The sequence below is a fragment of the Acipenser ruthenus genome, chromosome 2 (assembly GCF_902713425.1).
Source record: "Acipenser ruthenus chromosome 2, fAciRut3.2 maternal haplotype, whole genome shotgun sequence".
Taxonomy (NCBI): domain Eukaryota; kingdom Metazoa; phylum Chordata; class Actinopteri; order Acipenseriformes; family Acipenseridae; genus Acipenser; species Acipenser ruthenus.
In genome coordinates, this window is record NC_081190.1 from 12,164,018 (window position 1) to 12,179,296 (window position 15,279).

The following is a 15,279-nucleotide window of genomic DNA, read 5'->3' on the forward strand; positions in this document are numbered from 1 at the left end:
TCCGTGTCCGGTTCTTTTGTTTCGGTTTGTTTCTAAGCATCTTTCTGCTTGGATGCATTGTTTCCTGTTTCTGTGTGTAATACTCGCCTGGACCTGGTTGGAAATACTGCTTTTAATCAGGGATGTGTCGAGTTATTTTAATCATCTCTATGCAGTAGATGTCAGTGTTTTCCCACTGTCTATATTGCGGGTTCTATTCCCTGAACTGGCATCAGTGCCACTGGAACGAAGGGGGCTGTGTTTTGTTACCCAGAATGCAGCGAAGCCGTGTTGGAGCAGGCTGTGTTGTTGGGATGTTCAGGATTAAAGATGGCCACCGGCAGAAGGAACAGGGACAGTAGCTACTCCAGCATTTCAGCGTTATTCATCATTGATGGATAAAATGAAAACAGAAAGCCGTCATTAACAAACATACAAACAAACCTTCATTCTCCCTGACCCCGATCCCTGTGGATTAAAAAAAAAAAAACTAATCAAAACAAAACCACCGACTGCCTGGTGAGTTGACAATACGTAAATATTTTCATTGGAATCACGGTAGGAAAGGGGCACTGCCAGCATTCTTTCCCAAAATATGGGAGTTTGTTCCTCATTCCTGCACGAACGGTCTTGTTATTCTGGTTGTGTCAATCATAGGTTAAAATCACATTTTACGAGGAAGTGCCAGTTTGACCATGTTCCTTGCTGCCAGGTCTGTTGTTGTGTTTCTGATTTATTTTGATTTTTTTTAACCGCTGTCTGGGGGGTTTACAGGCCGCTGTTGTCAGTTTAAGAGGGGTCAAACGTAGGTGCTGTTTGAAGGTATTGCAACGATACTTGTCATCGATCATGGCTAGTTCTTTCCCGACGTCGTTTTTTATGTTCTACATTATTGTCTGCCTGACTGTACACGTACTGTACAGAGGCGCCGGAATTAGAAGTGTGAATATTCAGTCAGCTGCAACGGTCTTTATTTTATCAGGGTGGAAATTGTATGTGTATGAAACAGTATGTATCCAATGAACAATATTGATAAGTCGAATTGTGTTCTTAATGTTTGTGCCGTCGTCTGTTGATACAGGGGTCTGATCGCCAAGGCGTTTTTGTCTGAGTGAGACAGGCTTTCCACTAGCACTGCACAATGTTAGTTACTAGATGAGTCATTTTGAGTTAATGCCTTCCCATTGTACATTGATGAATGCGTACTAGTAGTATTTTGCTGTTTAGAGCGTTTTCGCGACTGGTGGTATGAGCGATAACACTGATTTTGCAGAACTGCATTTTATAATCTAATGTAATATACATTTAAACAACCAGTAGAACATTGGCCGCTTTTGAAAGATTTATGTAACGCTAATCTGGTGCCTCGAGTTCAGGTATGTAACTGTACTGCAACGCGGATAAAGCAAGCCGGTTTAATACTGTATTGGGCTGTCTGCCCGTGCATGCGAATGTGTCAATTATTACAGGCGAATTGTTCGATCTGTGCATGCAAAATGTATTTTCGATAAAAGGCCTTTACTTGCAAGGCTATTATTATTATTATTATTATTATTATTATTATTATTATTATTATTATTATTATTATTATTAATGATATTATCATTATTATGTATTGTTATGATGCTGCATTATATAATTATTTAAATCAATATGCTGACTCTGACGCGATTGTTGCCCTTGTGGTTTCACTAGGTATACTATACTGCCTCGACTAACTCGACTGTATTTATTGATTTGACTTCTGAATTTCAGTCATCAGGCAAATTCTTAAACTACAGTACAAAATAATAATGAAAAAATACATCAAAAAAACAATTAAAATAATTTAGAATCCAGCTGCAGAGTTTGGGAAAACAAAAATGTAAAAGTTTTAAACAACCACAAACCTGCAGTTAGTAAACCAGCCCTTGATTGCCAGTATTTCTGACTTTCATTTCAAAACCATTCTGTTTCATCTGAACCGCCTGTAAACTACGGAAAGAATGCATGCCTGTTATTTTATTCAGGCTTGACACAATCAACAGTAGCAGCCCTCTTTGTAAAGTGTAATTGTTGACTAAAGGAATGTGTCTGCATTGTAATGCCTGTTAGAAAGAATGGTTAAGCATTTCTAAATGTTGCATTGCAAGCTGCTCACAGCCCACCCATTCGGATATAGTTGTAGCTAGAGATTTAAACAATCTTTTATTGTGGGATTCCACTGTACAGTAATCCGTCACGTATTCGCCCGTCACATAACTGTTTATCCACCATGATCATGATCTTCAGCAACATTATTATTATTGAACAGAGAAGATTAGTTCAGATATTGTAGATCCCACCAAAGTTTTCATACACTGTGTTGTATGTGATCCAATGCACTGCCATTGTTGGTAATGTCACAAGAGCTGTTCAGTGTGTTGATATGTAAATAAATCCTGTTCATCTGCGGGGTGTATCAACTTCAACCTCCGTCTCGATCTCCTGCCTGTCACTCAGCAGCGAATGCACGCACCCACACGACAGGCGACTACTCTGTCACAAACATTAATACCCGGTATCTTTCTAAAGGGATTTAGGGGAGGTCCCTGATAAAAATTGAATCTCAAAACAACTTATAATGGGAATCGATTCCATAATAAAGTAAGCCGCTGTGACAGTACACACTATGCTCTGTTTTGCACATACAGAAAGCAGCTCTTGCAGTACACACTATGCTGTGTTTTGCATATACAGTAAGCAGCTCTCACAGTACACACTATGCTGTGTTTTGCTCACAGTAAGCAGCTCTCACAGTACACACTATGCTCTGTTTTGAGCCCAAATAAAAGTGGATTCAGACTTTATTCCCAAACCACTACTGTCTGTGTGCCATGCAATGCTATAAACTGGAATTAAGGTAAAAATACATTCTTTTAAATAGAGCAGTCCCGTGTGTGCAGTGAGTATGAAGAAGATCTTGAATACTTTGAAATATTTGGCCTCTCATACATGGCCCCTGATCAGTGCTTGCTTTCATGTGTCACAGGCACCCCCATTACAGGCCCATAACTTCAAAAACACTTTGAGTTACATCCATGTATGACGTGGTGAGGTGTCAAGCCTCAACAAAGCAGATAATTGACTTAATAAAACCTGAAACTCGCAAAAATGAAGCCGACCAAAAAGCTATTTTGAAATGATCCTGTTGAAGAGTGTGCTGCTTGTGTGACCAGTTCTCCTGTCCATTAGTCATGTACATTAGTGCAGTCTGTATTTCCTACATTAAAGCCTGCTTCAGTAGAAATATAACAGCAGGTGCTATTCACAAAGTCATGAATAATTAAATTGTATTTTACTGTTTAAGGTTATTTTGCTAAACAGCTACCCACAGTATCTGAAGGAATGACTGATTCTTATACTGTAGTTAACTGTTAATGACATTTCTCATTTATTTAGTACTAATGCAGTACAGTGAGAAAAAACAACATTTTGTTCAACCTGGAAAAGCATTTGTGTTTTTTCTTTGCTTGAAACGGCGCACATCAGGAGTTTTCTGTTGCTGTCATTCAGGAAGTGGAATGAGGAAAGTTGAAGTTGAGAAATAAAGTGTGTGTTTGAGTTAGGATTGTGAAATACGAGTGTTTTAGAGATGTTTCAACCCAGACTGTTAAGTGATTGCACACATGCAGCAGTCTGGGCTCTTCTACAGTACAAACCTGTGCTGCTTGTTTGTGGAAGATCAGGTGTGACTGCTGTATTGCACCTAATACAGTAAGCACTGGGTCATTACTTACAGGAATGGACATAGGACCACAGTAATATTACATAGCAGTTTAATCTATTCCAGGTGTTAATACAAGCTTGATCACTCAGTGTATAACACATAGGACCACAGTAATATTACATAGCAGTTTCATTATTCCAGGTGTTAATACAAGCTTGATCACTCACAGTGTATAACACATAGGACCACAGTAATATTACATAGCAGTTTCATCTATTCCAGGTGTTAATACAAGCTTGATCACTCAGTGTATAACACATAGGACCACAGTAATATTACATAGCAGTTTCATTATTCCAGGTGTTAATACAAGCTTGATCACTCAGTGTATAACACATAGGACCACAGTAATATTACATAGCAGTTTCACCCATTCCAGGTTTTAATACAAGCTTGATCACTCGCAGTGTATAACACTAAAGTGTGTCTTACAGTACTTGTAGTAAACCCAAGATTGGATCAATGGAAGTCTTCTTTCCTTCCCTTTTTAGTGGAGGTAGCTCATGGGAGGAGGTGTTAATGGAAGTCTTCTTTCCATCCTTCTTTAGTGGAGGTAGCTCATGGGAGGGGGTGTTAATGGAAGACTTCTTTCCATCCCTCTGTAGTGGAGGTAGCTCATGGGAGGGGGTGTCAATGGAAGTCTTCTTTCCATCCCTCTTTAGTGGAGGTAGCTCATGAGAGGAGGTGTCAGTGGAAGTCTTCTTTCCATCCCTCTTTAGTGGAGGTAGCTAATGGGAGGAGGTGTCAATGGAAGTCTTCTTTCCATCCCTCTTTAGTGGAGGTAGCTCATGGGAGGAGGTGTCAGTGGAAGTCTTCTTTCCATCCCTCTTTAGTGGAGGTAGCTCATGGGAGGAGGTGTCAATGGAAGTCTTCTTTCCATCCCTCTTTAGTGGAGGTAGCTCATGGGAGGGGGTGTCAATGGAAGTCTTCTTTCCATCCCTCTTTAGTGGAGGTAGCTCATGGGAGGAGGTGTCAATGGAAGTCTTCTTTCCATCCCTCTTTAGTGGAGGTAGCTCATGGGAGGAGGTGTCAATGGAAGTCTTCTTTCCATCCCTCTTTAGTGGAGGTAGCTCATGGGAGGTGGTGTCAATGGAAGTCTTCTTTCCATCCCTCTTTAGTGGAGGTAGCTCATGAGAGGAGGTGTCAATGGAAGTCTTCTTTCCATCCCTCTTTAGTGGAGGTAGCTCATGAGAGGAGGTGTCAGTGGAAGTCTTCTTTCCATCCCTCTTTAGTGGAGGTAGCTCATGGGAGGAGGTGTCAATGGAAGTCTTCTTTCCATCCCTCTTTAGTGGAGGTAGCTCATGGGAGGGGGTGTCAGTGGAAGTCTTCTTTCCATCCCTCTTTAGTGGAGGTAGCTTATGGGAGGGGGTGTCAGTGGAAGTCTTCTTTCCATCCCTCTTTAGTGGAGGTAGCTCATGGGAGGGGGTGTCAATGGAAGTCTTCTTTCCATCCCTCTTTAGTGGAGGTAGCTCATGGGAGGAGGTGTCAGTGGAAGTCTTCTTTCCATCCCTCTTTAGTGGAGGTAGCTCATGGGAGGGGGTGTCAATGGAAGTCTTCTTTCCATCCCTCTTTAGTGGAGGTAGCTCATGGAAGGGGGTGGCTCGACCCTCTCAGAATATCGAGAATCCAGCCTCGTTGTCAGCTCACAGTCTCAATTAAAAACCATTCGTGCTTCTGATCTCCAGATTCATAACCTTTGATACATGACGACATTAAAAAGAAACTTGTTTTCTTAGACATTCTTACTAAAAATGTACTACGCGCACTGTGCACATTACCAATGTAAAGTATTTCCTTAAATAAACATTTCCAAAATGAATTCCAAATAATGACCTATGGAGCTTTTGTTCAAGCTGAAACTTTCTTCTTGTACTGTATGTTCCTAACATTAGGGGTGTGATGAGGTGACAGTAAGATGTGTGACAATGAAATGCAGGCTTCTTTGTGTCTAAACCACAGCTAGGCCGTCCCTTCCAGTATGCACTGCCGTGCAACATTAACATGGATGACATCTCTTAACAGTATTGATGTTAGGAATGGGTTTACTGTACCAGAACAAAAAACAAACATAACTGCTGAAGTTAGTGAAGATTGAACCACTGTCTACTGTGCATACAATACAACCACAGTGCAGACTGAACCCCTGTCTATACAATACAACCACAGTGCAGATTGAACCCGTCTGTACAATACAACCACAGTGCAGATTGAACCCCTGTCTATACAATACATCCACAGTGCAGATTGAACCCATCTATACAATACAACCACAGTGCAGATTGAACCCCTGTCTATAAAATACAACCACAGTGCAGATTGAACCCCTGTCTATAAAATACAACCACAGTGCAGATTGAACCCCTGTCTATACAATACAACCACAGTGCAGATTGAACCCCTGTCTATACAATACAACCATAGTGCAGATTGAACCACTGTCTAAAGAATACAACCACAGGGACTTCAAAAAGCAGAACTCCCTGCAGACTGGAATGTGTTTGGTCAGCCTTTAAAGTTGCTACTCTAGCTTATTATGAAAAGGAAATTCAAATTTTACCAGCATGCCCACAACAGTTACAACACTGAGAAGCAGCACTGCCTGTCTTTATATTGCATCAGGAACTGTTTGGATTCACTTTATTATCCCTTCTGGGGCTGATGTTCTTAGTGACTGGTTCTGTATATACAGTAGTGTGGTACGCTGTCCACACTGTAGTTTACATGGAGCATCCTGGAATCTGTATATAGTATAGTGTGGTACACTGTCAGTACTGGGTCAGTCCATGTCAAATCAATCACTTCAGGAAGGTTTCTGACCTGACCTCTTCCAATTTTGATGCTATTTGGTGCCACAGAGATATAAGATTTCTTCAAGTTTCACGTCTCCTAGGTCAAATGTTTTTTCTGTGAGAGGTCACCATATATTTGACTCAAAATGGCGCCCAGATCAGACCAATGATATGTGATGTCAAGTGTGACGCCCTACAGGTGTGTCAGGGCAGTACAGGGTTACAATGCAAAATCAATATTTAAATACAGTATAGTTTACAGTAGGGGTGCAACAGTTAGAATAGATAAATAGATAAATTTCCCTAGCTTCGATTACATATTGGTGAATCGATGCATCAAATTAGAACTCAGTTTGAAGCTTCCTGTTGCCGATTTGCATTAAAACCTTGAGTGTGTCACAGTGTGCTTCTTTTAGTGCTAGTACAGAAGATTAGCACGTTGCTAGGATACACACTTTAGGAATTCGCGTTGGACAAGCCAGATATGAAGTAGGCCTATTGTATTTATGTTTTCTTGATTTAAAAATTAAGACCATAGTTTGTTTTTTTTTTAAATCTATTAAATCTACCAATTTACATTCTTTTGTCAAAGCATGTTGTGTTTGGATTATATGGCAATGTTATATAAAAGAAGCTGAATTTAGTACGATAGTTAAATTAGTCAGGATTTGTGAGATTAATTCAAATGTTTTGCTTTGCCTTTGGACATAAATTGTTAACAGTAATGAACAACCATAGTTCAGATAGAAATTACTTCTGTTAAAATATAGTATTTTTTATTATTGTTACAATGTCAAAGGGACATCTGATGCGGACGCAAGCATATTCTTTTGAGTTGTTAAAGTTCTTTGTATTCTTTTTTTTATCAGAAGGGTTCTAATTTGAATATAAGTTGTGCCTTTTTGTTTAATTATTATGCACAATGGTGTTTTTAGTTATTTGATCTTCTGTTAAAAAAACCGAATGTTTGTCTTATTTTGAAAAAAACATCACTTCATCGATTATCATTGATAAATGTCTATACAATAATCGAGTAAGAAATGTATTTTTATTTATTTATTTATTTATTTATTTATTTATTACCAGATGCCCTTATCCAGGGCGACTTACAATTATATCACATTATGTTTTACATACAATTACCAATTTATACAATTCGGTTTTTACTGGAGCAATCTACGTAAAGTACCTTGCTCAAAGGTACAGCAACAGTGTCCCCCACCTGGGATTGAACCAATGACCCTCCCGGTCAAGAGTCCAGAGCCCTAACCACTACTCTACAAATTAGGGTGCCGATTGCACCACTAATTTACAGTAAGTGCAAATAATAATACCACTAAAACACAATATGTAGTAGGATGCAACAGTTTAGGATCACAACCAGTTATATCTCCAATGAAATGTTAGTAGTGTGTAGCTCAGGTGAATCCAGTGCAGAGCAGAGGGGCAGATCAAGAGATCTACAAGTGCAGTCTAAACAGGGGGGTCTTGAGGAGGCGGCTGATGGCAGGGAGTCCTGAAGTTCTCTGGTAGCTGGTTCCACCACAGAGGGGCTGGGGAAGACAAGGAGCGGCATGGGAGGATGGAGAGTTGGGGGAAGAAATGACCAGTCAGCCTGTAGAGGAGGAGGGGAGAGGGGGTGTAGGGAGACACGAGGGTTAGGGTGGAGCGGAGACGGTTGTAGGGAGACACGAGGGTTAGAGTTAGGGTGGAGCGGAGAGGGTGTAGGGAGACACGAGGGTTAGAGTGGAGCGGAGAGGGGGTGTAGGGAGACACGAGGGTTAGGGTTAGAGTTAGGGTGGAGCGGAGAGGGTGTAGGGAGACACGAGGGTTAGAGTGGAGCGGAGAGGGGGTGTAGGGAGACACGAGGGTTAGGGTTGGGTGGAGCGGATAGGGTGTAGGGAGACACAAGGGATAGGATGGAATGGAGTGGGGATGTAGGGAGACACGAGGGTTAGGGTGCAAGAAAAGAGTCCCTGCTCAAAAGACTCGACTCGAGTCCCAAGCCAAAAGTCTCCACTCGACTCGAGTCATAGTCTTTATGATAAAATGATCACTTTCGTTTTCAGTAACCGCAGCTCTTCTTCTGATGCGTACAAGCCCTGCCTCTTTGAGTGAGAGGAACACGTTACAACATAGAGACAGAGAGAAGAGCGTCAGCAGCATAGAGACAGAGAGAAGAGCATCAGCAGCATAGAGACAGAGAGAAGAGCGTCAGCAGAATAGAGACAGAGGGAAGAGCGTCAGCAGCATAGAGACTGAGGGAAGAGCGTCAGCAGCATAGAGACAGAGGGAAGAGCGTCAGCAGCATAGAGACTGAGGGAAGAGCGTCAGTAGAATAGAGACAGAGGGAAGAGCGTCAGCAGCATAGAGACTGAGAGAAGAGCGTCAGCAGCATAGAGACAGAGAAGAGCGTCAGCAGCATAGAGACAGAGAGAAGAGAGTCAGCAGCATGGAAGCATAGAGACAGAGAGAAGAGCGTCAGCAGCATAGAGACAGAGAGAAGAGCGTCAGCAGAATAGAGACAGAGGGAAGAGCGTCAGCAGCATAGAGACAGAGAAGAGCGTCAGCAGCATAGAGACAGAGAGAAGAGAGTCAGCAGCATGGAAGCATAGAGACAGAGAGAAGAGCGTCAGCAGCATAGAGACTGAGAGAAGAGCGTCAGCAGCATAGAGACAGAGGGAAGAGCGTCAGCAGCATAGAGACAGAGAAGAGCGTCAGCAGCATAGAGACAGAGAGAAGAGAGTCAGCAGCATGGAAGCATAGAGACAGAGAGAAGAGCGTCAGCAGCATAGAGACAGAGAGAAGAGCGTCAGCAGCATAGAGACAGAGAGAAGAGCGTCAGCAGCATAGAGACAGAGAGAAGAGCGTCAGCAGAATAGAGACAGAGAGAAGAGCGTCAGCAGCATGGAGACAGAGGGAAGAGCGTCAGCAGCATAGAGACAGAGAAGAGCATCAGCAGCATAGAGACAGAGGGAAGAGCGTCAGCTGCATAGAGACAGAGGGAAGAGCGTCCGCAGCATAGAGACAGAGAGAAGAGCGTCAGCAGAATAGAGACAGAGAAGAGCGTCAGCAGCATGGAGACAGAGGGAAGAGCGTCAGCAGCATAGAGACAGAGAAGAGCATCAGCAGCATAGAGACAGAGGGAAGAGCGTCAGCTGCATAGAGACAGAGGGAAGAGCGTCAGCAGCATGGAGACAGAGGGAAGAGCGTCAGCAGCATGGAGACAGAGGGAAGAGCGTCAGCAGCATAAAGACAGAGGGAAGAGCGTCAGCAGCATAGAGACAGAGGGAAGAGCGTCAGCTGCATAGAGACAGAGGGAAGAGCGTCAGCAGCATGGAGACAGAGGGAAGAGCGTCAGCAGCATGGAGACAGAGGGAAGAGCGTCAGCAGCATAGAGACAGAGGGAAGAGCGTCAGCAGCATAGAGACAGAGGGAAGAACGTCAGCAGCATAAAGACAGAGAAGAGTGTCAGCAGAATAGAGACAGAGGGAAGAGCGTCAGCAGCATAGAGACAGAGAAGAGCGTCAGCAGCATAGAGACAGAGAAGAGAGTCAGCAGCATGGAAGCATAGAGACAGAGAGAAGAGCGTCAGCAGCATAGAGAGAGAGAAGAGCGTCAGCAGCATAGAGACAGAGGGAAGAGCGTCAGCAGCATAGAGACAGAGAAGAGCGTCAGCAGCATAGAGACAGAGAAGAGAGTCAGCAGCATGGAAGCATAGAGACAGAGAGAAGAGCGTCAGCAGCATAGAGACAGAGAGAAGAGCGTCAGCAGCATAGAGACAGAGAGAAGAGCGTCAGCAGCGTAGAGACGGAAGAACGTCAGCAGCATAGAGACAGAGAGAAGAGCGTCAGCAGCATAGTGACAGAGGGAAGAGCATCAGCAGCGTAGAGACAGGGAAGAGCGTCAGCAGCATGGAGACAGAGAGAAGAGCGTCAGCAGCATAGAGACAGAGAGAAGAGCATCAGCAGCATAGAGACAGAGAAGAGCGTCAGCAGCATAGAGACAGAGGGAAGAGCGTCAGCAGCATAGAGACAGAGGGAAGAGCGTCAGCAGCATAGAGACAGAGAAGAGCGTCAGCAGCATAGAGACAGAGGGACGAGCGTCAGCAGCATAGAGACAGAGGGAAGAGCGTCAGCAGCATAGAGACAGAGAGAAGAGCGTCAGCAGCATAGAGACAGAGGGAAGAAAGTCAGCAGCATAGAGACAGAGAAGAGCGTCAGCAGAATAGAGACAGAGGGAAGAGCGTCAGCAGCATAGAGACAGAGAGAAGAGCGTCAGCAGCATAGAGACAGAGAGAAAAGCGTCAGCAGCATAGAGACAGAGAGAAGAGCGTCAGCAGAATAGAGACAGAGAGAAGAGCGTCAGCAGCATAGAGACAGAGAGAAAAGCGTCAGCAGCATAGAGACAGAGAGAAGAGCGTCAGCAGCATAGAGACAGGGAAGAGCGTCAGCAGAATAGAGACAGAGAGAAGAGCGTCAGCAGCATAGAGACAGAGAGAAGAGCGTCAGCAGCATAGAGACAGAGAGAAGAGCGTCAGCAGCATAGAGACAGAGAGAAGAGCGTCAGCAGCATAGAGACAGAGAAGAGCGTCAGCAGCGTAGAGACAGAGGGAAGAGCGTCAGCAGCATAGAGACAGAGAAGAGCGTCAGCAGCATAGAGACAGAGAGAAAAGCGTCAGCAGCATAGAGACAGAGAAGAGCGTCAGCAGCATAGAGACAGAGAAGAGCGTCAGCAGCGTAGAGACAGAGGGAAGAGCGTCAGCAGCATAGAGAGTTCAGAAAAAACTATGGAGTAGACCGGGAGACAAATAAGCAGTCTGCATCCTGCCAGCACTGAGAAATGCCAAACTAAAATAAACTGTGTCTAAAATAACTTAAATCATTTGTGGTCTTTTTTATTATTTCTTACCAAGTATCAACAAGAAATTACTTATTTGGTGGGTCAATCAATAGATTTTTATTTACGTAAGCTTAACTTAAATGCGCCCCAGGTGTTTTGATTCTTATAAGCAGATGATTCTTAAAAGCAGACTGATATGATTACTGTGGTGCAGAATCAAACTTAGCATGAGAATAAGAGCTTGTTCCCTGGCTGCAGTGTAATGGGTTGACCACTAGAGGTCACGAGTTCCCGTATGTGTGCACGCCCATGAAAAATCCAAAGCTGCTTTCCTTAACGAATTATGGATAATAGTCACTTGGTTTAGTGCTTGTTAAAGTTAATGACACCTCGTAGAAATGGCTTAGCCGATAGCTTTGTGATGGGGGTATAGAGGAGTAAGGAAGCAGAAGTAACAAAAAGAAACCAAAACTTGAGTAAGAGATCTAGTGTTTGTTCCACACGAAGTACTGTTAGTTAGTGCTCCAGCTGAGAGCTAGGTTTGTTTTGTTTATTTTTTAGCGGTGGTTTCGCCACTGCAGTGTAAGAAAAATAAAACCAACACCGGTTTAAAACTGTAAATCAGCCTGATAATTTACACTGTCCTCGGCCACTCTGTCGCATTACAATTAGCAAAAGCGTGCCATCAGCAGTTTAAATACAGTATACAGATGTCAATGGTGCTCAATCACTGAGGACAATACATCAAAACAAGTCCTCGTGGGTAAGCAGCTTGTTATACGATCACGGTTAGGACTTATGTTTACTCAAGGCTGCAGAATCCTATTTTACTACAGTATACTTGAGAAGTGATCATCTCGTGTGGGTGCCTGCCGTGCACTGTTCAGTGTAATGGCCTTTGAAATAAAATGACATTACAGAACAGTATTTTACTGTAAGGACTACCACTGCAGTTAAACATCTGTGGCTTATTTATTTTCTGTTGCAATGCAAATCTCACAGTTTTTCATTAAACGGAGATGCAAAGCGCTGCAAACCCCTCCTCCTCACCGCGCCACGCTGTCTACATGCATATCACACAATATCACTGTCGTACGCAGTATGTATTCAATGAACGTGTATTCACTTTATTGAAACACATTTTCACTAACAGAGAACACAAAAAACATACCTGCACAATGCAGTGGCGCAGTCACGTTTGATTACAAACAATGCAGTGTTTCCTGCATCATTGCACAATCCACGCTGCGTACATGCCTAATCACACGAGATGTGATCAAATTAAAATTCAAAAACAGCTTTTATTGGCTGTGCACGTCATTGCACTTGATCAAGTACTGTATTACTTGTAGTCAGTTTGCCCCGAAATGATTCTTTTAAGTGGATTGCTTGATTTTTACAAGTGGAGTATTTTACATTAGTTGGTATAGGAATGATTTTGTCCCAGTGGTTTTGATAACTATATGCAGTTGATTCTTATATCAGTGATTCTTATAAACAGACTGCACTGTACCTTCCCCCCCCTGGTGTGACTGCTCCCCACCCCCATGTTTGCAGTGCAGATGGTACCACCCTCCCCTGGTGTGACTGACCCCCATGTCTCCATTGCAGATGGTACCTCCCTCCCTTGGTGTGACTGACCCCCCCATGTCTGGAGTGCAGATGGTACCTCCCTCCCTTGGTGTGACTGACTTCCCCATGTCTGCAGTGCAGATGGTACCTCCCTCCCCTGGTGTGACTGACTTCCCCATGTCTGCAGTGCAGATGGTACCTCCCTCCCTTGGTGTGACTGACCCCCATGTCTACAGTGCAGATGGTACCTCCCTCCCTGGCGTGACTGAATCCCCCTGACTGGTGGTGGATGGCTCAGCTGTGCTAGTGCCTCCAGGCCAGTCTGTTAGGTGGTACAATAGCTTCTTTGGGGCCTCTGCCTGCTCTGCCCACAGGATGTCTGCTTAATCCCGGACTGGGGCTGGCTCAGCTGACAGGCCTCTGCACTGCACTGTGCAAGGCAGGGTGGGATCTGTTGTTAATAACACCAGACAAAGCTGGATGTTCCAGGAATCCAGCGCAATGCCTGCAGGGCATGGAGAGAACAGCAGGTATGCAATACTGTGCACGAGTCAGGGCGTTGTTATAATGACTATCGTAGGGTCCTGCTGTGAAGGGACGGGTATGGGAGGTTAAGTGTTGTCTTTACATTCTATCTGCTATCCAGGATGTGAATGAGCTGGAATATACTGGAATCCATTCTTCAATCCGCCTGGGAAATAGTATACAGAGCAGCATGCATGGGTCGAATAAATTAGCAAAAAGTTGGTAAATACTTGAAAATGGCTATTGTTGTCACATCAGTGATCAGCCTTTAGGATTGGATGATGGTGCTGTGATTGCACATATTATTAGACATTGTGTTTCTACTGGAGCTGAAGAAACATGCTTTACAAACCACATACTGTAGTGGCAACATCATGAAGAAATGTACTGTATACGTATGAAGATGTATTGTGACTTCAAAAGGCAAACCGCACTATTAAAAACTTTAAAAAGGGCTGCTTTCAAAGAGCAGCCACGGTAGCTACCTGGACATGGTCATAGTCAGTTGAAAGAGTCAGGTACTGTAGTAATGTCTTCAACTGTCACCTACTGTACTGTAAAGGATGAGCATTCTAATGAAGAATGAAGCTGAAGTGTCATGGAGTTCCATAGATAATGAGCTTCACTGTCAACATATTAACACAGTGGAACGAATTCAGTCATGTGTTTAATATAGGGAGTGATTGTACCTGATCACTTTAACACCATGCTGTATGCAACCTTCAGATTTGTTATTGTTCAAGATAACATCTTCCAATCAGATGTTTCTCCTCTAGTAATGGAGCCTGGCTCTTTAGCAGAGCACACAGTTAGTTGGATACCAGGGTTTGGTACTCTGTCATTACTCTCTATAAAATAACCACGCTTCTGCCCTACTGCAGCTTTCCAGGGGTTTGTTACAATTGCGCTTGCTCTTGGGCATCTTTACAAACAGTAATACTGAACTCCATGTTGCAGTTACGATTTCCTTTTTCACTGCCCAGTCAAGTGAAGTGGCAAGAATGAATTGAAGCTGTGCTCAGTGTTTCAGAGATGATGCTCTTTGTACTGATTCTGTTGTTACAAAGTTCCAAGGCTCAATGCACTTGAAATGATCTTGCTGCACACTTGCACGCTATAATGTCCTTACTTATTACTTCATAAAAAAGTAGCATATTACTCGTTATATTTCTTTCCCCTGTCTTGTCCTGCGAAACACTTGTTGACTATTGTTTACTATTTAAGTGTATGTCTGGTAATTCATGTATTAAATGTGTCAAACAGGTTTTTAAAATGTCTGTAGCAAAACAAACAACTGTTAATAATGTACAGGATATACCAAATAGTCAACTGTAATCATTTCAATACATGCGACTGTGCGGAAGTCATAAGGAGTGAGTAAAAAAAAAAGAAACATAAAGGCTTTTTATAAGAGAATAGCGAGTGTTAGTTGGAAAAACTGACATAATGGAAATAGATAAATGGCTTCACATAATACACACATGTATTTTGTAGATGCTTATGCATCAGTTATACTATGTTTATACAATTATTTTTCGTACGCATGCAATTTGAGTCAAACTATTTAAAACTATTTGTTTATAATAGTCCTTGTTGTATCGCATCAAAAGTAGGTTACTGATGAACAAACTGTTACGTACCTGTCAGGACCTCTGTTGTGACTTTATTAAACTCTGTACTCAAGCCAGTTAATCCTGATTGTGCACACGCATGCAGTGAAAGCTGTATGTAGGGTTTCTGTGTATTCAAGGAAAATAACTTTCCGTCTTTAGGGACTTCCGTGAGCCGTGTAGAACAGAGAAAAGGTAACGAGACAAGCGCGCA

At 43.1% G+C, this 15,279-nt stretch overlaps 1 protein-coding gene across 4 annotated transcripts in view; it reads left to right on the top strand.

Annotated features, from left to right (window-relative positions):
• The window catches only part of LOC117403781 (WD repeat and FYVE domain-containing protein 3), a 104,273-nt gene continuing 88,994 nt past the window's right edge, over positions 1-15,279 (top strand). For 2 of the 4 annotated variants that reach the window (XM_058989503.1, XM_058989508.1), the window contains exon 1: positions 13,026-13,460. In XM_058989503.1, coding sequence (XP_058845486.1) covers positions 13,411-13,460 — 50 coding nt within the window. In that variant the 5' untranslated portion in view covers positions 13,026-13,410. Of the gene's footprint in view, positions 499-13,025; positions 13,461-15,279 lie in introns of those variants that run through there. The other 2 variants (XM_058989513.1, XM_058989520.1) reach the window with 2 other exon arrangements.